We start from the raw sequence: 23,422 nt of genomic DNA, 5'->3' as shown, positions 1-23,422 counted from the left end.
TAAGTATTATTATCATGCTTATTTTACAGATGGGGAAATTAAAGTTTAGAAAGGATAAGAAACTTGTCCAATGTCTTCAGGGGGTGGGGTGGTAAGATGTCTGCTGGGCCTCAAAGCCAGGTGACTGACTCTAGAACTCATGTTCTTCATCTTTGTGGGATGCTTTAAAATCTGTCAACTGGTCCTTATAACTTACTGCCTATGGGGATAAGGGCACAAATCAAGTCTGACTCAACCTAAAATTTCTAGTAGAAGGCCAAACAATTAATGCTATCATTTGAATGATGTATTGATGACCAGAAAGTCCTCAATGTTTTAGATTCTGAACAGTATAAATCCTTGTAAAAATATATTTTTGTAGTGCAAAATAGAAAATGCAAGTAGAATAAATGCAAGTAGAATAAAATTTTGAGGAAAATGATCCCCAAATAAGAGTATCTAGGAATCATGTTTTTGTTTTCTAATTTAGCAGTTATGCAAGTACCTTTTCTCACACTAATATCTTTGATATAAAGAGGATCATGAACATATGGAAAGGAGGTATAATATTGTTATCGCATATATTTTTCTAATGTAGTTGGATGCTTCCAATTATTTATAGTCTTTTAGGAAATTTAATCACCACTACATTGCATTAAGATGCCACTTTATATTTTCTAAACTGAAGAAGTACTTTCTTTGACTTCTAAGTTGTATTTTGGAATGTTTGTGCCTAGGATCCATTTAAAAAAAATTCGCAGTCCCACTTTTAGGTTTTGGTTCTATAAAAATACTAGGGTGTAAATGTACAAAGATACATTTTAAGGATGTCTCTTACAACTTTAGATGCAATAGAAACATATTTAAACAAATTAAATATCTTTCAATAGGAGGATTGATATTATGTACAACATAACATCAAAAATAGATACATATAGGTAAAATGGTTGTAGCAGTTTTATTAAAATATCGTTATGTAAAAAGTTGAGAAGCAGAGAATGATATGTGAAATTTGAGCCATATTTGGTTAAAAATCCTATCGTGTGTGTATGTATGTGAAGGTGTGTAATGTGGTGTCATGTGGTGAAGTGTGTAGGCATAGAACAAAATTCTAGAATTATTCATACCAAAGTATTCAAAAGTGAGTAGGGGTTGCAAGTTGTGGGGAAACTTTTACTTCTTACTTTCTACACTTCTGATTTACTTTGTTTCATTTTTATAAAAGAATGCATTGGTTTTGTTAGAAACAAAAAGTAATTTTTATAATTTGCTTGGCATTCAGTGCTTATGACTAAAAGATATAATTTACCTTTCCAGTCTAATGTGTCCTAATTTCAGGCTTGCTACCTTAATTACAAATTTTCCAACTGTGTCTTTGGTTCCTTTGCCATTCTGCCTTTCTTTATCTGGTCTCCTCTGTGAGGAAGGCCCTTCCCTTCACTCCTTTTTTTTTTTTTTTTTAAGATTTATTTATTTGAGAGAGGGAGAGCCGGTAGGCATGCAGGCACGTGGGGGGAGGGACAGAGGAAAAGAATCTTCAAGCAGATTCCCTGCTGAGCTCAGAGCCTGAGTAGGGGTTCTATGTCACAACCCTGAGATCAGGACCTGAGCTGAAACCAAGAGGCCGAGGCTTACCTGACTGAGCCACCCAGATGACCCTTCCCTTCACTTCTTGTGTCCAGGTTCCACTGTGCTTCTATAGCACCTTTTTATATGTATATTTCTCAATCAGTTCCTCTTCTCTAATGTCATTTCAGATATTGTGTTCTTCTGTTACATCATCTATCATAGTCTGCCTTGTTATAAACTTACTAATATATTCATATGAACCACCCATAAAACTGAAACATCTTAATGCTTATTTATTTCCTTATAATTAGATTACCTTAGAAGGTGTCTCATAACATTTGAAACATTAGTAGTGTTTTATTTTGTGAAAATTTTTAACAATCCCAGCTTTTCTTTATATCCTAATTTACTATTGAAGAATCACCTCTACTTTATGACAGATTGCCAAACTGTGACTTATAATCCACTCCTCAATTCTCTGCTGTAATTTCTATGTAATAACTGTATTTGCTTCCTCTATTTTCTTATATAAACACATTTCAAGAGGCTTAAATGGGAGATGACAGTCCAAATAAAATATCTTCAGCATTTGCAATTATTTCATAGCATGATGCCAAAATATTGTCACATACAGTATCTCACATGACAAATTTAATCAAGTCTCAGAGAAACAGAAATGTTTATAATAGGTTCCTGTATAAATCGGCCCAGGTGGTTTCCTTTTACAAGGACAGGCAGGATTATTTTCAGGATGACAGAACCAGGGGAAAGAGTGAAAACCCAAGTGATTTGCAAACAGGAGTTTCCTCAGTAGTCATCCGGGAAGGGAGTTTTGCTGTGTCACAAGTGACGAGTCCCTGGTTTTGAAAGAGCGTGAATCATCCTCCTTTGAAACAAGAGATAAGTGGGAGAGAGAGCTGTATAAAATTATTTTACAACTATTTCCTTTTGAGCTATGACTTCTTAAACTGGAATGTGATCCAGAATAGCTTCCCTTTGAATCCAACATTTGTCTTAAGCATTTTTATTGTCTCTATTTTCTCTCACACCATTGTACTTCTTCTCTCCCTCTGTTCAACAGATTTATACTGACTGGGCCAACCACTACCTAGCAAAATCGGGCCACAAGCGGCTGATCAAGGATTTGCAACAAGACATTGCAGATGGAGTCCTGCTAGCCGAAATCATCCAGATCATTGGTAAGACCTGCCCTCTGGGAAAAATCATGAAAGTCTCTGCCCCCACCCACCTTGGTCAAACACAATTTCAGTTGAATGCATAGGACCTCAGTCCGTGAGTCTCTGAGACTCATGTAGCTCTCCCATGTTTTAATTAAAAATGTTTATGTGAGAATGTTTGAAAAAAGCAGTTTGGCTATACTTTTAAATGGCTAGAACTGGATCTTTACATACACTGAATTGTCAGAAATGAACGCTTCATTAAACCATATGTCTCCCATGTGTGCATTTCATTAGCTAGAGCAACTCATAGGCTCTGAGATTCCTTGAAACTGTATCCTGATCCAGCAGGGACAATTGTGAAAGGTTTCATGTCAGCAGTCATTTGGCACAGGCTAAAGAATTAGCAGTAACTTCCTTCTCACTCACTTTTTTTTTTTTTTTGCCTGATCTGTGCATATGGACTTGGCAGCTAACAAGTGTGTCCCCTCGTACACGGCTTGGGAGACAAGAGTGAATGTAGCAACAGCATTGTGCTTGTTTTTTGTTTTTTTGTTTTCTTAGTCTCCTTCTTTTGTGTTTCACGTCATTGCTTAAGCATGTCATTCTTTTTTTCTCTCTTTTATTTTATTTCTTGGCTTTAGCAAATGAAAAAGTTGAAGATATCAATGGATGTCCTAGGAGTCAATCTCAGATGGTAAGAATCATGTTTATTCTAAAATATAATGCTTATCTTCACTTTGATTAAACTACATTTGGAAATGGACTAGAGATTTCTTTTGCCTGCCTTCCTGCTTAAGAAACCATTTGGTCACATTCTATCATATGTATTTCTTTGGGTGCAATTTATGAACAAGTGAGAGTATCAGCACAGTGGAATATGTGTAACCCCTGAATAACACATCTCCAGGTGTTTTCTCAGATCCTGACTTTCTGCTGCTGTTCTGATGTCTGAATAATTTAACACTGATTGTGGGATATACTGATGGCAGTATATCCCATTTCCAATTTTAACTGGAACCTTTTTGTCTGAACAACTGGTTTGAAGAACAGAATTTGCCATGTGCATCTTAAAATATATATAAATGGTATTTTCTTTGTTCATAACAAAGTCCTGTGTAAACACATGGACTCTTCAGCACTTTTGGAAATAGCTCCAAAGGCATGCTGCCGGAAGTTTTCTGAGCACTGACTGATCAAGAGATATGATAGCCTTTTCCAGAAAGCTGTTGATCTCGAGGTCTGTGTCTTCCCCGGCCCTCTTTTTATCTCTACTAACTGGTAAAGCTTAAAGTTTTGTAATAAAAAAAAATAGATTGATAAACTGCTGAGATAAGAACTCACTGCTCTCTTAATTAAATAGCCACAACTTAATTTTATAGGACAACCTGAAATACAAATGCCTTCACTGAAGTTATATCAGTGGATATAATCAGAAGTGATAGCCAAAATCCATAAGATGAGGCTTCCTTCAAAACTCTTTTTAGCACTGAATAGGCATTTTAAGTGAATGTGATGAGTGTTCTTAATTGTCAGAGATTGGAAGAATGAAAAAAAAAAGTGAACTCTTTTGATGTGCTGCCTTGCTTTCCTTAAGGTCAGAAAACTGAAATCCAAAATAATAAAGACTGTATTCTTCAAGAGTGATTAACTAGCACATCTGGTGTGTGTGTGTGCGCGCGTGTGCGTGTGATTAATAAAAACTCTAAGGAACTATTACAACGTCATAAACTCTAACTGTTGTGAAAAAAAATCACCATAAAAAACAATTTTCTGTTAAATACTTCAATTTTAAGGAAATTTCTGATCTAATTATTCTGGGCACAAGTGTGACTTTCTGGAAATTAATTACAGTTTTACTGAAAGTAATTATAATACCTTCAGACCCTCCTAAAATAATAGATGTGTGATACTGTAAAAGAGATATAACCTCTCTGAGTCTCAGCTTTTTCATCTGTATAATGAGCCCTAATTAGGATATGATAATGACATATAATCATGGACATTCTTTACTACCTAAACTGATATAGAAATACATAATAGTGCTGTTACAAACTTTGTTAAGACACATTCATGAATTAACACCTGCTAAAAGATTTTTAGGACTTTATCTTAAAGAGCTCTGTAGTCCCTGAATATCATATATTATGTTTCTTAAACTCAACACTTGGTTTTGCTTTCATTACTTCAATCATAAAGAAGTGCTGGATACTAAAACACATCTTCTCTGCTGTCATTCCAATTTGATTCTGATTACAGAGAGTCCAATAAACAGCCAAGATAATGCTTTATGACAGAAAGGGAAAAAAAAAAAAACTCCAAAGCTCATAACTATGGATAGGAATTCAGTCCCTAGACATTTATCTGAAACATCTGTACCAAAGATTCCACAAATCTGTGAAAACATTCTCATGAGTATTAGACTCTGTGAATTTTTTATTACTTCCTACTCCTTATTAGCCCCAAAATGTCGTGTAACATCTAGTATACATGTTATGTTAATATTTCTGCTTTTGATTAAAAAAAAACACAGAAAAACCAAAGCCTAAGAAATGTAAATGCTATGAAAAAGGTAATTTTTCCAGCCAAATAGTATTAGTTGGAATCTCATTGAATTTTGAGCAAAGAATGACTTGTATCCTCTCATTTTTTACATAAAAAAAATGTATCTCATTTTTTCTGATGTGGTTGAATTTTGAATCTGAAATTGACATGCCCTCCATGTGCTGACTCAGAATAATACATATGACAAAAATGGAGTTTTTTTGGTTTAGTTATTTTTGCTTCTATTCTTAAGAACTGGCATTGGTACTATATTATTAATGAATAAAAATTCCAGATTTTAACTGAGACAAGAAAGTAGAGGAAAGAGAATTATGAGAGAGCATGACTAGGATGAATTTCGTATATCTATTCCAAAAAGGATGTTGCCTCTTTCTGTATTGCTTAACAACCAAGACAGTGAGTGCTATCCTTACTCACAGAACTGCTTTCACTACGTTTTTTTGTATATTTCATCTTTTGTGATCTTTGCTTGCTGTTTGTGTTTAATAACAAAAGGTAAGGTAAAACTAGGTATGCTACTGTTTCTAGTCACAAATTGTCTTTATTTAAATTTCAAATTTGATAACATTTATTAGACTGTTCTAAGCCTTTATGAACATAGATTCTCTTATGGTAGGAATCTATAATATATTAATAAATATTTTGATGAATAACAACCAGGTAATTCATATTGAGCCAATATTTGCTGAGCACCTGAGCTACAAAATGTAAGGATATTTGAGGATCAGGGAGGCAAATATTAAAATAAATAATACCAACAGTGTTGCAGAGGCAAAAACAAAAAGTACTGTGAAGGGAGTGAGCTTGGTGCATTCCAGCAACAGATAGAAGACCACGGTGATTTGAGGACAGTGAGGTGTTTGGATGGAATGATGGAAGCCTGATCACATAGGGCCAAAGTAAGGAGTTTGTATGTCATTCTAAATTGGTTGGGGAGCGTTTGGAAGACTTTTAAAGCTGGACTGTGGCATGATCTGATGTAAATATTAAAAAAAAAAAAAAAAAAAGATCACCCTAGATGCTTTCTGGGAATTGTAGAATATGTGTTAGTCTCCAGTTGGATGTGGGAGTTGAAGAATATAGGGAGTGTAAAGTGGTCCCACATATTTGGCCTGGTAAGTTGCTGTTAGACATGATTAGTACAGAGGGAGAAAAAAGGCTAAATGTAGAAGGGGGAGGATGACAAATTCATATTTTGAAAGTGTTTGACCTATCCATTGGAACATCAAGTAGGAGGTGACTTCAGGCAATTAAGCATGTGTTCCTAAAGGTGACAAGTAAGGTATTAGAATATATCTGGTACATAGGTAATGATTGAAGCCATGGAAAAGGATGAGATCTCAGCAGAAGGCCTATATAAGGTCAGGAGGGAAGAAATTTGAGGTTCTCACATAGGGGAATACCAATATATAAGTGATGAGCAAAGATGTAGAGTCAAAAAAAGGAAAGATTGATGAGTGAGCCCATCTTTAAGAGGGTAGATCCACATATGTGGTTTGTGGATCCTTAGGGTAGCTATGGTAGTTTAAACTGGAGTATTTGGACTAACCCAGTGAGATGGGGCAAAGTAAGATGAGCAGAATGTGGTAGATGTTGTCAAATGCTACTTAGCCTACTAGTTGGTGTGCTGGAACAAAGAAGTTGGTTCGAGCAATTGGACAGGCATTAATGACCTTTATGCAAACATCTTCTATAGGATAACCATGTGTTAAGGAGTAGCAGAGGTGCACATATCCACTGAGTCTTGAATAATCTTTCTAGGAGTTTCCTGTTGAAGAGAAAAATAATATATATATAGTTTGAGAGGAATGAAGAGTGAAGAGAGATTTTGGAAGGGCGGGGGGAATAGGCAGAGAAGGTAGAGAGAGAGGAGGACCACGGAGATTGGGGAGGCAAGAGATGATGCTAAATCCTAAAGGAAGTGGCAAAGGAAGAGATTTGAAGTCTGTGTAGAAGATTTAATGTTGGAAAAGAAGGGGTACATTTTCCTTTGCTGACACAAGGGGATATGATTGTGCGAGATGTGGGTATCTGAAAATGGATTAAATAGAAATTGAAGGAATTCATCAATAAGATAACTTCAGAGTATTAGAGAATAATAATATGCTTTTTTTCATGGGATTCTCTATATTACTTTATAGTATAAAGAAAAATTCTTATGATATCTCAAAATAGGTGAGGAAAATTTAACAATAAATCTTTCAAATTACATGGGCCAAAGAACACATGTTTAAGAGAAATATGAACTTGCCCTTGTACCAATTTATTAGCATAATTATTGAGATTTGGTTCATGTTTATTCTAAGTCTCAAAGTCATGGTTATCTTTTCTTGATAAGCTTGAGACTAAACTCATCCTGAAAAATAGAACTTAGTTAGAAGGAACTTATTCAACACTATATTTAACCTTACCCAAAGATGAAGTTACTGATATGGATCGCACCTGTTGAGTAATTTCTAGGTGGGTGGTTTCAGAATTCAAAATATATGCTGCATGCCACACTTTGGTGAGATTACACAAGGAAATAAATTAGTAAACTATAAATACTAGGAATGTCCAGAATGCCCAGCAGATTAAAAATAGCAGAAAAATGCCCAACATGTATTTGAAATGCAGAGGCACAAGTGCTAGGTTCTTAGACAAAAATGTAAGACATGTAGAAGAAAAGTTATTGGGAAAACAAATTTTCTTTTATTTTAAAATAGACCATTACATTGAAGCATCTTCACAAATGCATAGAGGGATTAGGAAATTTGTTTATGTGAAGTAAACCAAGATTTTGAACATACCGTAGAGCGGAGGATCTGACAAATGTGGTTCACAACTCGTCCTTCCTTTTTGCTGGCTCCTCTCATGTCCTCACTGTAATAGCTCAATTGTGTTTCAGCCACATCTTTTAGTCTTTCTAACATATCACGTTGTTTAAAATTTGCTGATAGGAGGATTTGGGAAATACTTAATGCTTCTTGCCCTTTTTTTATTCCTCAAAAGTAGAAAATTTGGTTTCATTCTCCCTTAATTCTCCATTTCCAAGTCCCACAGGGTTGTGACTTCCATAATAATACCATTATGGATTTTAGAGACATCTTTATTCCATTTCAGTAATTTTACACTTATCTGGACAGTGAAACTGTTCTTCCTAGTAAAAGTATTTTATGCTTTTATCAGTATTCTGTCCTTTAAAGTTTTCTTTTAGCCACTGCTTGTAATTGCTTCTCTTTTAAAGGATCTATTTAGGTAAGATAGGAAGATGAGGTTTCTGACCAAATAGGGAAGAGATAAAATATTGGAATGCTCTTAAAGGTTTAATAAAATCTTATAAATGGCACACTGCAGGATTCTAGCACTATGACTCAGAGGAGTGGAATATTGCTAAGTTAGTCCATTCACATGATCCCCTGCCATTTTTGAAACTGTTCATCTTCTGGAATGGCTAGAAAAAGATAGCTTAATGAAGACAAATGCTTTACTACAAATATAGTTCTGATCTCTAAAGAAAAGCTAAGTGGAAATTTCTACTTTGTAGTTTTCGTCATAATTTCGTTATTTTCATATAGGCTCAAACTTTGGAAGAATAAGCATAAGCTAGTTAACATCAAGAAATTTATACTTAAGTTATTAGAATATCGCCCTGATGATTTTTAAAACTGAATTTGTCTCTAGAAGTTGCTCTGTATTACTAGCAAAATTCAAATGAAGTAATTGAAATGATATGGAGACATTGAAAGGAAGTATGTTAAGTTGAAAGGACAATGGTCACTGGAATTCTAATTCGGACTCTGTGACCCAGGAAAAAGATTCAGTGAATGCTCAGTCTCTACTCATTTCTGCATTGAGGAAATTAGACCAGTGGAACTCTGACCTGCTAGATTGATTTAACAAAGCACCAAAGACCGTGGTTTCTGTTCATGATTTTATCTTAGAGATATACTTGGGTTTTCACTCTTTATAGCTTTATAAAAGTATCTTCATAGTAAGGTGAAAAAGATAGTTCTTAAAATATATTAAGTCCAATTTACAAAGAAAAACACTAATAGCAGGGGAATCATATTTTTATTGGAGTTGTCTGGTTTGCTGTTAAGAAATTAAATAAATGTTGAAAATACAAGAATGCTTTTCTACATTATATTATAGAATAAATAGTTTAAATGTTCTCATGAGTATCAATATACTGGTTCATGCCATTAGTAGGACAGATAGAAATTGAAATGAAGTAACTAATTTTGAATTGGGTTCCAAATTCTCTGTAATTTTTTTCTTTCTTTTTGGAGAGCATATATATATATTTTTTCTTTTATTTGAGGAAAATTAGTAAGCTTTATATATGCATGTATAAAAACCATTGTGAACCATAGTTAATATTTCAACTATATATTGGAACATCAACCACTTTCTTAAACATGTAGCGTGTTCTTTATCCTGATATTTTTTAAAGATTTATTTATTTTAGAGAGAAAGAGAGAGGGAGGGGGAGCATGAGCAGGGGAAAGGGGGAGAGGAAGAGAGAGAATCTCCAGCAGACTCCCCACTGAGCACTGAAGCCAGCTCACAGCCTCCTCACAGGGCTGATCTCAGGACCCTGAGTTCACAAGCTGAGCCAAAATCAAGAGTTGGATGCTTAGCTGACTGAGCCACCCAGGTGCCCCTATCCTAGTATTCTTTTTTTTTTTTTAATCCTGATATTAACTTAATTGCTGTAAATTGTTCCCCACCACTAGGTCATATCCCAGTAAACACAAAGTACAATCATACCTATTATTAGAAAGTATATTTTGTAACAATCCTTTCAAAAATTTAGTTTTTATTACCCTCAATAATCTAATCTCTTTTAAAAGGACTTACTGCTCCATATTTTTCTTTTCTTTTTTTTTAAGATTTTATTTATTTATTTGACAGAGAGAGACATAGCGAGAGCAGGAACACAAGCAGGGGGAGTGGGAGAGGGAGAAGCAGGCTTCCCGCAGAGCGGGGAGCCCGATGTGGGACTCGATCCCAGGACCCTGGGATCATGACCTGAGCCGAAGGCAGACGCTTAATGACTGAGCCACCCAGGCGCCCTTTTTTTTTTTTTTTTTTTAAGATTTTATTTATAAACTGCTCCATATTTTTCAAACTCTTTCTTGAAATTTCATAGAAAATGACCACTTATAATAATCAATGATAAAATATATAACAGAACACTTTTCAAAACTGTAGTTTGGCAAATAATATACCAAGATATGAGGCCATTTTAAATAAGAACTATGATATTCTTAGCTTAAAAACCTACGACAAATAATGTTATAAAAATTACTTCTATAAAAAGAGAAAAAGGAAATAGGGAGAATCTCATTCATTTTCATTTGAAAAGTTTATCTTGGATGAGATAAATTATTTGGAATATCAGGAGAAAGGCCCAAGCTAGCTACTTTATGACTTTATATTTAAATGATTTTAATGTAAATTGAGTTAAACTGATTCATCTAGATAGACACAGATAAAAATTCATGAAATGCCTTTGAAAAATCATATTGCCCACTTGATTTGTATTAGCCATGTTTTAAACAAAACAAATAATAATTGTGAAATCATATCATAGAAACCAAGTTGTAGATCACTGAACAATATCAGCTTCACTTATTGATCTGCTTTAATGATTGACTGTCAGCCATGTGTATCTGGTGCTGTGCTGGATGATTTGTTTGCATTTTTCATTTAGCTTCGCAGCAAACCTGCAAAGGAACAGGGTCTCACTGAGCCTGCCTATAGAAGAACCAATATTAGGTCTCATGTCTCTTTGAGGCTAAACCAAATTGCTTTTTTTTTCTTTTTTTCTTTTATTATGTTATGTTAATCACCTTACATTACATCATTAGTTTTTGATGTAGTGTTCCATGATTCATTGTTTGGGTATAACACCCAGTGCTCCATTCAGTATGTGCCCTCTATTAATACCCATCACCAAACTAACCCATCCCACCACCCCCCTCCCCTCTAGAACCCTCAGTTTGTTTCTCAGAGTCCATAGTCTCTCATGGTTCATCTCCCCCTCCGATTTCCCCCACTTCATTTTTCCCTTCCTGCTATCTTCTTCTTTTTTTTTTTTTTTTTAACATATAATGTATTATTTGTTTCAGAGTTACAGGTCTGTGATTCAACAGTCTTACACAATTCGCAGCGCTCACCATAGCACATACCCTCCCCAGTGTCTATCACCCAGCCACCCCATGCCTCCCACCCCCCACCACTCCAGCAACCCTGTTTGTTTCCTGAGATTAAGAATTCCTCGTATCAGTGAGATCATATAATACATGTCTTTCTCTGACTGACTTATTTCGCTCAGCACAATACCCTCCAGTTCCATCCACATAATTGCAAATGGCAAGATTTCATTCCTTTTGATGGCTGCATAATATACCATGGTGTGTATATATATATATATATATATATATACACATCTTCTTTATCCATTCATCTGTTGATGGACATCTTGGCTCTTTCCATAGTTTGGCTATTGTGGACATTGCTGCTATAAACATCGGGGTGCACGTACCCCTTCAGATCACTACATTTGTATCCTTGGGGTAAACACCCAGTAGTGCAATTGCTGGGTCATAGGGTAGCTCTATTTTCAACTTTTTGAGGAACCTCCATACTGTTTACCAGAGTGGCTGCACCAGCTTGCATTTCCACCAACAGTGTAGGAGGGTTCCACTTTCTCCGCATCCCCGCCAACATCTGTCGTTTCCTTACTTGTTGATTTTAGCCATTCTGACTGGTGTGAGGTGGTATCTCATTGAGGTTTTGATTTGGATTTCCCTGATGCCGAGCGATGTTGAGCACTTTTTCATGTGTCTGTTGGCCATTTGGATGTCTTCTTTGGAAAAATATCTGTTTATGTCTTCTGCCCATTTCTTGATTGGATCATTTGTTCTTTGGGTGTTGACTTTGATAAGTTCTTGATAAATTTTGGATACTAGCCCTTTATCTGATATGTCATTTGCAAAATCTTCTCCCATTGTGTTGGTTGTCTTTCGGTTTTGTTGACTGTTTCTTTTGCTGTGCAAAATCTTTTTATCTTGATGAAGTCCTGATAGTTCATTTTTGTCCTTGCTTCCCTTGCCTTTGGCGATGTTTCTAGGAAGAAGTTGCTGTGGCTGAGGTTGAAGAGGTTGCTGCCTGTGTTCTCCTTTAGGGTTTTGACGGACTCCTGTCTCACATTTAGGTCTTTCAACCATTTGAGTCTATTTTTGTGTGTGGTGTAAGGAAATGGTCCAGTTTCATTCTTCTGCATGTGGCTGTCCAATTTTCCCAACAGCATTTGTTGAAGAGACTGTCTTTTTTCCATTGGACATTCTTTCCTGCTTTGTCAAAGATGAGTTGACCATAGAGTTGAGGGTCCATTTCTGGGCTCTCTATTCTGTTCCGTTGATCTATGTGTCTGTTTTTGTGCCAGTACCATACTGTCTTGATGATGACAGCTTTGTAATAGAGCTGGAAGTCCGGAATTGTCATGCCACCAGCTTTGCTTTTCTTTTTCAACATGCCTCTGGCTATTCGGGGTCTTTTCTGGTTCCGAAATTTTAGGATTATTTATTCCATTTCTTTGAAAAAAGTGGATGGTATTTTTATAGGGACTGCATTAAATGTGTAGATTGCTCTAGGTAGCATTGACGCCTTCACAATATTTGTTCTTCCAGTCCATGAGCATGGAACGTTTTTCCATTTCTTTGTGTCTTCCTCAGTTTCTTTCATGAGTATTTTATAGTTTTCTGAGTGCAGATTCTTTGCCTCTTTGGACAGATTTATTCCTAGGTATCTTATGGTTTTGGGTGCAATTGTAAATGGGATCAACTGCTTAATATCTCTTTCTTCTGTCTTGTTGTTCATGTATAGAAATGCCACTGATTTCTGTACATTGGTTTTATATCCTGCCACTTTACTGAATTCCTGTATGAGTTCTAGCAGTTTTGGGGTGGAGTCTTTTGGGTTTTCCACATAAAGTATCATATCATCTGCAAAGAGTGAGAATTTGACTTCTTCTTTGCCGATTTGGATGCCTTTTATTTCTTTCTGTTGTCTGATTGCTGTAGCTAGAACTTCTAGTACTATGTTGAATAGCGGGTAGTGATAGTGGACATCCCTGGCATGTTCTTGACCTTACGGGGGAAGCTCTTAGTTTTTCCCCATTGAGAATGATATTCACTGTGGGTTTGTCATAGATGGCTTTTATGATATTGAGGTATGTACCCTCTATCTCTACACTTTGAAGAGTTTTAATCAAGAAATGCTTGTCAAATGGTTTTTCTGCATCTACTGAGAGGATCATATGGTTCTTGTTCTTCTTTCTTTTATTAAAGTATTGTATCACATTGACTGATTTGCCGATGTTGAACCAAACTTGCAGCCCAGGGATAAATCCCACTTGGTCGTGGTGAATAGTCCTCTTAATATACTGTTGGAACCTATTGGCTAGTATTTTGGTGAGAATTTTTGTATCCATGTTCATCAAGGATAATGGTCTGTAATTCTCCTTTTTGTTGGGGTCTTTATCTGGTTTTGGGATCAAGGTAATGGTGGCCTCATAAAATGAGTTTGGAAGTTGTCCTTCCATTTCTATTTTTTGGAACAGTTTCAGAAGAATAGGTATTAATTCTTCTTTAAATGTTTGCTAGAATTCCCCTGGGAAGCCATCTGGCCCTGGGCTTTTGTTTGTTCGGAAATTTTTGATGACTGCTTCAATTTCCTTAGTGGTTATAGATCTGTTCAGGTTTTCTATATCTTCCTGGTTCAGTTTTGGTAGTTGATACATCTCTAGGAATGCATCCATTTCTTCCAGATTATCTAATTTGCTGGCATATAGTTGCTCATAATATGTTCTTATAATTGTTTATATTTCTTTGGTGTTGGTTGTGATCTCTCCTCTTTCATTTATTTATTTATTTATTTGGGTCATTCTCTTTTCTTTTTGATAAGTCTGGCCAGGGGTTTATTGATCTTATTAATTCTTTCAAAGAACCAGCTCCTAGTTTCGTTGATCTGTTCTACTGTTCTTTTGGTTTCTATTTCATTGATTTCTGCTCTGCTCCTTATTATTTCTCTTCTCCTGCTGGGTTTAGGCTTTATTTGCTGTTCTTTCTCCAGCTCCTTTAGGTGTAGGATTAGGTTGTGTATTTGAGACCTTTCTTGTTTCTTGAGAAAGGCTTGTTGCTATATACTTTCCTCTTAGGACCGCCTTTGCTGCATCTGAAAGATTTTGAACAGTTGTGTTTTCATTTTCATTTGTTTCCATGAATTTTTTTAATTCTTCTTTAATTTCTTGGTTGACCCATTCATTCTTTAGTAGAATGTTCTTTAGCCTCCATGTATTTGAGTTCTTTCTGACTTTCCTCTTGTGATTGAGTTCTAGTTTCAAAGCATTGTGGTCCAAATATATGCAGGGAATGATCCCAATCTTTTGGTACCAGTTGAGACCTGATTTGTGACCTAGGATGTAATCTATTCTGGAGAATGTTCCATGGGCACTAGAGAAGAATGTGTATTCTGTTGCTTTGGGATGGAATGTTCCAAATATTTCTGTGAAGACCATTTGGTCCAGTGTGTCATTTAAAGTCTTTTTATCCTTGTTGATCTTTTGCTTAGATGATCTGTCCATTTCAGTGAGGGGGGTGTTAAAGTCTGTATTGTTGTCGATGCATTTCTTTGCTTCTATTATTGTATTGTTGTATTGTTGTTGATGTGTTTCTTTGCTTTTGTTATTAATTGCCTTATATATTTGGCTGCTCCCATGTAGGGGCATAGATATTTACAATTGTTAGATCTTCTTGTTGGATAGACCCTTTAAGTAGGATATAGTGTCCTTCCTCATCTCTTATTGTAGTTTTTGGTTTAAAATCTAATTTGTCTGATATAAGGATTGCCACCCCAGCTTTCTTTTTGTGTCCATTAACATGGTAAATTTTTTCCATTCCCTCACTTTCAATCTGGAGGTGTCTTTGGGTCTAGAATGAGTCTCTTGCAGACAGCATATTGATGGGTCTTGTTTTTTTATCCAATCTGATAGCCTGTGTCTTTTGACTGGGGCATTTAGCCCATTTACATTCAGGGTAACTATTGAAAGATATGAATTAATGCCATTGTATTGCCTATAAGGTGACTGTTACTGTATATTGTCTCTATTCCTTTCTGGTCTATGTTACTTTTAGGCTCTCTCTTTGCTTAGAGGACCCCTTTCAATATTTCTTGTAGGTCTGGTTTCGTGTTTGCAGATCCTTTAGTTTTTGTTTGTCCTGGAAGCTTCTTATCTCTCCTTCTATTTTCAATGACAGCCTAGCTGGATATAGTATTCTTGGCTGCATATTTTTCTCACTTAGTGCTCTGAATATATCCTGCCAGTCCTTTCTGGCCTGCCAGGTCTCTGTGGATAGGTCTGTTGCCAATCTAATGTTTCTACCATTGTAGGTTACATATCTCTTCTCCTGAGCTGCTTTCAGGATTTTCTCTTTTTTTTGAGACTTGTAGGTTTTACTATTAGATGTCGGGGTGTTGACTGTGGAAAATATTGTTTAATCCTCTTTCATAGATAAGGAATCTGAGGCTTCAAGGGAATAAAAACTTTCTCAATTTCTTATATTGTATAAATTGCATAAGTAGAATGCAAATCCAGTTTTACATGGCTGCAAAACTTTTCATTATTATACTCTCCTGCTTAATCAACTGACTCCTTGCAACTAACCACAGAGCAACTCAGCACAAAAACAAACTGCAGTGAAACAAAATTACTATCTCCTCCCCCTCTCTCTGTCCCACAACACAAAGTAACTTGAGATGGAAAAGGGAGAAGTGTGGCTTAGCATTGCAATGACATGAGGCACCTAAATTAAATTGCATGTTTTCCCCCCCCCCCCCCCGCCAAAGGCTTAACAAATGGGAGCAAGGCCTGGAAATCTGCATGCTCACAGATCCCAGCTCACTCTTAGCCTTGCTGGAGTTGTGATATCTACCGCTTCATTGACTAGATATTGTATTCATTACCTGTGGCTGATGTGAAAAATTATCACACACTTGGTGGCTTAAAACAAAAGAAATTTAGTCTTGCATGGTTCTGGAGTCCAGAAGTCTGAAATCAGTACCACAAACCAAAGTCAAAGTATCTGTAGTTCTGTGCTCCTTTCAGAGATGGTGGGAGAAATCCATTCCTCGCCTGTTATAGCTTCTGGTGACTGCCAGTATTCTTTGGCTTGTGGCTACATCAGTCATTCTATATGTTAATATACTGGGTGTAAAAGTGCATTGGATATTTGAGATTTAATTTAGAAGCATTTCAATCTCGTGGACTTAGAGTATGTATAGAACAAGTAGATTTTGCGTACTATTTCTGTGTTTACCTTCCTATTACACAGTTTCGCCTTTACTTTCAACCAGATATTTATTGAGCACCTGTTTTATGCCAGGCACTGTATCCTAGCTGCCTTTCAGTCATGTAGAAAGGTTGATTCAGAGCCTCAAAATGTCTGTCAGAATGTCTAAATTACGATGGTAGGAAGCTTAGTGTGGCAGAGAGAGCAAGTTCATTGGAGACTGACAGGGTTGAATTTGAATTCTGGCTCTGCTATTTATTAATTGTGTAAATTTATAAAAAGTATGTTATATCTCTAAGTTTCTATTGAGTGGAAGAAATATATAAAAATTTACGACAGATGATGGTGAAGATGGAAAGGGTTTTGCATTTGGAGTAAATAATATACGGGCTTAAAACTCCGCATGAACTCCTTGTGCTAGGTTGTTGAGAAGTGAAGGAAAAAGTAGCTTCCCAACCATTTTCCCTGCTTCCATTCTTGACATGTAGTATAGGGTTTTTCCAAAAGCAGCTTGTTTACATACTATGTTGTGAAGGTAATGTGTTAGAAATGACTTTGTTAAATGAAATACACTAAAGCATAATTTTGAAAAATCATAGAGCACTGCAGATAGTATGAATAAAAATCGATGTGTGAAACTTTTAAAACTATCAATAAATCTATGTATGAACTGTGTGGTCATATAAAATAGATGTCTTCTAAGCAACACTGACCATTTCTTTCTTTAGCATAATACACACCATTAGCTCCCTGGGCTTTGAGATCAAGCCCAGACTCCTCCCAGGGCCTGAAGGATGTTCCCCAGCCAGCCTCTGTCTATCAGATTCTGTGGCCTCATCTCCTGCCACTAGATTCTCCATATTTCAAGATTCTTGTTCCTGGCGTCCCTCCTGGTGATCTCACCTCCCACTTTGGATCTTGAAACTGATTGAAAGTTATCAGCTTTTAGAGTAGCCTTTTCTCACACTGATAAACAATGAACTTGTGAAGAAAGATTTAGGTGAGATTCACCCTCAACATTCTGAATTCTTTGCCAGTCCCTTAACTTAGGATGTTTCTCAACCATGACTAGTTCACATAGTGCTCCTTCCATGGATTCACCTCACGTCACATCCTCTTATTTGGCTAACTCTCCATAACCTTTCAGGGACTAGCTCAAGCTTCCTTTGAAAGAGAAAAATGTGGGGGTTAATTACATAGGCTCTGGTTTTAATATATTCTTTCTGTGTGACCTTGAGCATGTCAATTTAATTCTCTGATCAACATCTTTCTCATTGTAAGAAAGTATAGTAATGGCAACCTCAGATGAAAATATCTTCGTAACTGTTAGATAAGTCTTGGTCACCAGTAACTTTCTCATTTCCTAGTTATTTGACCTCTAGTCCAAAATAGGCCCTTCTTCATGCTTCTCCAGGAGTCTGTGTTTCTCAGACCATAACATTTCTTGTACTACATTGAAAATATCTCTCTGCCCTATAAAACTATATATTTTTAAGGACTTGGACATGTTCAATGAACAACTAAACTAATTGTTGAATGAGTGAAGGAAAACAAAAATTAAGAATTTTAATCAATGCAAAAATACTCTGCATTTTTAAAGGTGTCCAGATGAATGTATATCTGATTAAAATCTTAGGCTAAAAGTTATATTACTGTTTGAATTCTATGATAGGATGGGGGTTCACTCAAACTGAGCAATTTTACCTCTTTATTTTGGTTGACATCACATTTATTTAATTAATTTATATAGTGTCACTACCAGTACACATTTATAATGAAAAAAATAGCACATGTAGTTAATCAAAAATAGCACAAGTCACAAGAGAATCGACCATCCAGAGATAACAAAAGCTAAATTGGGTTCATATTCTTCTAGACATTCTCTATGTATGATTCATAACTGCATTATCTAGCACGTCAGGCATGCCCTAACCAGGATGCATTGCCTCTGTAAAGAGAACTCAGACTTTGAAGTATTATATCTGCTACCTGGTTTACATTTATTTCACTTTATATACTGCAGTGGTTTCAGAATCCAAGGGGCAACAAAGGGTTTTCAATTCCAGGTCAAATTCAGCTCTGTAAACATAACTGCAGGAAGTGAAGACTAGGATGATCTATTCTCAAACCTCTTCATGAGCAATCTTGCTCTTGGTTGCTCTGATAGGCATGCCTATCAGAGCAACCCTCCTTCTGACACTTGTCTACCTTATCAAAGTCAGACGTAGCCTTCAAGTTTAAATGATTCTTCTCCGATGCTTTTCCCAGATGTGTAGTGAAAATTGGTAAGTCCGTTCTCTCTACGGCCATGAAGTATTGTTTATAAATCTTCTCTAGAATTTATCCTATTGTGCCTTGTGTGATGGTGATTTATCAGTGTTTTTTGTCTCCAGCTATTTTATAAGCTCACAAAGCCCAAGACTTTATAATTCATTTTTTATATCCCTTCACTGCCTAGCAGAGCTCTTTGCATGTAATACACAGTAGTTGCTGAATGAATTTATCATTCATTGTTAAATGTTGGTGCCATGGTTTAAACTGAATCACAAACTATAAGGTTCATATTAATCGTACCCAGATATTTAGGACCTAAGTATAGTTTTCATTAAGTATCCATAAGTAAAAGTGAAAGAAACATGTGAACAGACAAGGTATAACTTCGTTAATACTGTGAAAGATGCTGATAGCCACACTTTCCGAAACAGGTGATACCAGTTTTGTAGTAAAAATACTAAAAGCCTAGGTGTCATAAAACATGCAGCTTAAAGGGTATAGGTTCAATAAAGAACTATGTTAATTAAAAATTCTACAATTTGGGGGCGCGCCTGGGTGGCTCAGTCGTTAAGCGTCTGCCTTCGGCTCAGGTCATGATCCCAGAGTCCTGGGATCGAGCCCCGCATCGGGCTCCCTGCTCGGCGGGAAGCCTGCTTCTCCCTCTCCCACTCCCCCTGCTTGTGTCCCCTCTCTCGCTGTGTCTCTCTCTGTCAAATAAATAAAATCTTTAAAAAAAAAAAAAATAGAAACTACCGAGGTCCAAAACTATGAACCAACCTCTATTGAATTTGTGTCTTTGATAAGGAAAACACACACAGAAGTCCATTTTTATGTATTTGAGCAAAATTGTCTTTTTGTTTAGGCATTGTGATAACAATAGATATTTTCATAGAATACAAAAGCCTCAAGGCTCAGTGTACCCAGAGATTTTCAAAGTTCTGAGTAGATGTTATAGACTGGTTTAGAACTTAGAAACTGGATGTGATTGAGTGGATTTAGAACTTAGAAACTTCTTGTTTCATTTTTGTTACAAAGTCAATATTTTTATATATTTTGTGTAGCCATGCTTAAGTTTAATAGGAAAAGAGAGGCAAAGTGGGTGCTCTGGACTAATAAAATGTGAGCCACAAATAGACCCAACAAATTGTGCATGATGTCATTGTAGGCAAGTAAAAGTCCTGGGAGTGACTGTCCGTGAGCTATGGATGTGACTATTACTTGAGCCATATGAAAAGTGTAGTGCCCCAGAACTGAGAATGAATTTCTCTGGATCACTGCTATGAGGGCATATATATAAAATACCCCAGGCATAAAATGTACAGTGCATGAATTACTTAGTATCATGGTCATCCTTGACTCCTCACCTTCTCTTATGTGCCATATCTTCCCACTAGATTTCTTCAACTTCTATCCAGAGTCTGGATCACTTTCACTGCCACCACCATAATCTAAAACACCATCATCATTCACTTAATTACTTTCAACAGCCACCTGTCAAGTTTCTGTACTTCTATTCTTGTATGCCTTTATTTTCAATAAAACAGGGGGCTGATCATTTTATTTTTATTTTTAATGGAAGTAAAACACACATAAAAGAGTGTAAAGTACTCTAATAGGAATTGAAGTAAAACAAACATAGAAAGTATATAAAGTACTCCAATCTTAAGTATGTAGCTGATTGATTTTTTAATATGTATATACCTGTGTAGTCTCACTCAGATCAAAACAAAGGACACTTCCAGCATGCCTCTTCCCCCCATACAACGTTCCAGACTATACCCTTCCAAAGTTCATCACTATGCTATTATTTTCAGTGTTTACTTTTGTACATCTTGAATTTCATGGAAATTGGGGATAAAAAGTATAACACTTTATTGGCTTCTTTTGCTCATCTTTATATGGGATCTTCTGTGGAAGTCAGTTGCTTAATCTGTAAAGAGGAAGGAAGACTGACACTGGGAGCTAAAATTTGAAAACAAACTGAAGTTCAGCCCCAACCCACAGAAGTTCTGATTTTTTTTTTTTTTTTTTTTTTGGTCTGGAGTCAGGCACAGAGTAGTATATTTTTAAAAATCCCAAAGAGAATTGAACATATAGGCTCTGAATCAAATGATCTCTCTCCTTCTTTCTCCCTCTTCCTCCTACTCTCTCTCTCTCTATTTCCCTCTCCTCCTCCCTCTCCCTCTTTCTCCCTCTCTCTCTCTTCTCTCCCTGACCCCTCCACTCCTTTCCATATGGATGGATTGGCCACCACTCCTTTTTACCTCTATCCTTCCTTAAGTGTGCACTGAGCACCTATTAGATACTAGGCACCCTCTTAGGTTGCTGAAGCTACATAAGTGAACAAAACATAGTCCCTATCTTCCTGGGGCTTGGTCTCAAAAAACCCATACCTGAATATATAAACAAATATTGTTGAATATGTTTTCAGTATTTTTTTTCTCTATAGGACCCTTTTACTTTCCCTTTCTAATTTATGGTGCATGCTGAGAGAGTTTTGTCTTTTTTTTTTTTTTAAGATTTTATTTATTTATTTGCAAGAGAGAGAATGAGAGACAGAGAGCACGAGGGAGGAGGGTCAGAGGGAGAAGCAGGCTCCCCGCCGAGCAGGGAGCCCGATGCGGGACTCGATCCCGGGACTCCAGGATCATGACCTGAGCCGAAGGCAGTCGCTCAACCAACTGAGCCACCCAGGCGCCCGAGAGTTTTGTCTTTAATACCCACTCCAGACACCAGTTTATTTTGTAAATGGTTTGAATGGTAGACAAAAAAATTATCTGACAATCTTATTATAGATGCTATTTATTAACCTTTTGTAGGTCTTATAGTGAATTAATATGTTTGTGTGTAATAAAAGTAACTGAAATTTAGGCAGTAACAGCCTATGAACATTTTTCAGTAAATTATATATGTTTGGACCAGGAATCTTCTTATTTTCTGTGAAAAGTATATAATTGATAGGAAATTAACAGCATCGGGACTATTAAGACAAACATTTAAAAATATTCAATTCAATTCTCTTAGCATTAGACCACAATAATTATTTGGTGTGTTTCTTTTACTTGTTTTTAATGGTTCTAAAAAAAAGTTTAAAAGAACATTTTTTTAAAGATTTTATTTATTTGAGAGAGAGAGTGAGTGAGAGAGCACAAAAGCAGGGGCAGAGGGAGAGGGAGAAGCAGACTCCCCTGCTGAGCAGGGTGCCCAATGCAGGGCTCAATCCCAGGATCCTGAGATCACAACCTGAGCCGAAGGCAGATGCTTAATTGACTGAGCCACCCAGGTACCCCTAAAAGGACATTTTAGATGAATATAGTAGAACATCCTGTTTTTCCCATTTCTTTTCTTTCCTCTTTATTTCCTTCCTTATACAGTCTTATTTCCTGGTAGCAAAGTGAAATGTAAAGACAGGAAAGGATTTAAAATATACTTCAGCACCATAGCCTTACTGGATTTTTAGATGCTGATGAGCAAAATAAGATTAGTTTGGTCATGTATTCAGTGACTTCCAATCTTTGTTTGTTTGTTTTTTTTTTTTTTCAGTAGAATAATTTCAATAAAACTTAACTTTTTTTTTAGTAACACTTATTTTGAAATAAATCAATAAAAATCATTTTTCTCAAAGCAAATGTGTATACCTTAGCTGCAATCATTCTTAAGCAAAGAACATCTCATCGAATATTAATTTATTTTTGCATAAAATTACATTGAAAAAGGAATATAAATAGTTGTCCATTTTATAAGGACAGATTTTTAATCTCTTTTTTTCTTTTCATTTTCTTTAAGAGACATTTTGACCTTGCTGTGAAGCTAAGCTAGAGAGGACATTGGCAGAACTTTATATGTCCTTATGCATAGCTTTGGATGAGAATTTAATAGGACAGAAAATAATACCTTGCCAAGTATTAACTGTAAATCTTCTATTTACTGTAGAATTTCAAGATTTATGGAATACCAAAACAACCCAGGGAGATGACTCATAAAGAACTAGAACTTTCTAGTTTCCTACATTCTTTAAAAAAAAGTCTTAGCTGTTTAACTTTGCTGTATAATACCATAATCAATATTGAGATCAACCTATGAATTAACATAAATCAATCATTTGGGTTTTTGGTTTTTGTTTTTAACCTATCACTCTAAATGGTTACAAACTGGTAGTCATATCAAAAATAACTTTAAAAGCCATGGCATCCCAATTTTAAATTATAAAGACAATACCTAAATTTAATTAGAGGAATACATAACTGTTGAAGTCCAAATACATTTTTTAAAGTACAGACTTAGCTATGGTTTAAGATGAAAATACGCTTTTATTTCTTTCATGCTATATCAACCCTCTGGCATAATGACCAAATATTACTGGTTGAATCCCAATTACCCACATCCTAACATTCTACAACTTGCATAAGCAACAGCCTCCTCCTGTATGGATGTTTTCGTCGAGACTTAGTCGTGAAGCACAAAATCCAGTTTTATGTTAAGTAGGTGGGTTGCTAATCTGTGAGAATGCCATTCTTG

The 23,422-nt window shown here is 36.0% G+C and overlaps 1 protein-coding gene across 2 annotated transcripts in view; it reads left to right on the top strand.

Annotated features, from left to right (window-relative positions):
- The window catches only part of NAV3 (neuron navigator 3), a 356,416-nt gene that overhangs the window by 106,249 nt on the left and 226,745 nt on the right, over positions 1-23,422 (top strand). For both annotated transcript variants that reach the window (XM_035002085.1, XM_035002084.1), the window contains exons 2-3: positions 2,630-2,747; positions 3,371-3,423. In XM_035002085.1, coding sequence (XP_034857976.1) covers positions 2,630-2,747; positions 3,371-3,423 — 171 coding nt within the window. The remainder of the gene's footprint in view (positions 1-2,629; positions 2,748-3,370; positions 3,424-23,422) is intronic.

Source organism: Mirounga leonina, unplaced genomic scaffold (assembly GCF_011800145.1).
Source record: "Mirounga leonina isolate KUSES-001 unplaced genomic scaffold, KU_Mleo_1.0 Mir_126, whole genome shotgun sequence".
Lineage (NCBI taxonomy): Eukaryota > Metazoa > Chordata > Mammalia > Carnivora > Phocidae > Mirounga > Mirounga leonina.
This window is presented reverse-complemented; position numbering and strand designations above follow the sequence as displayed.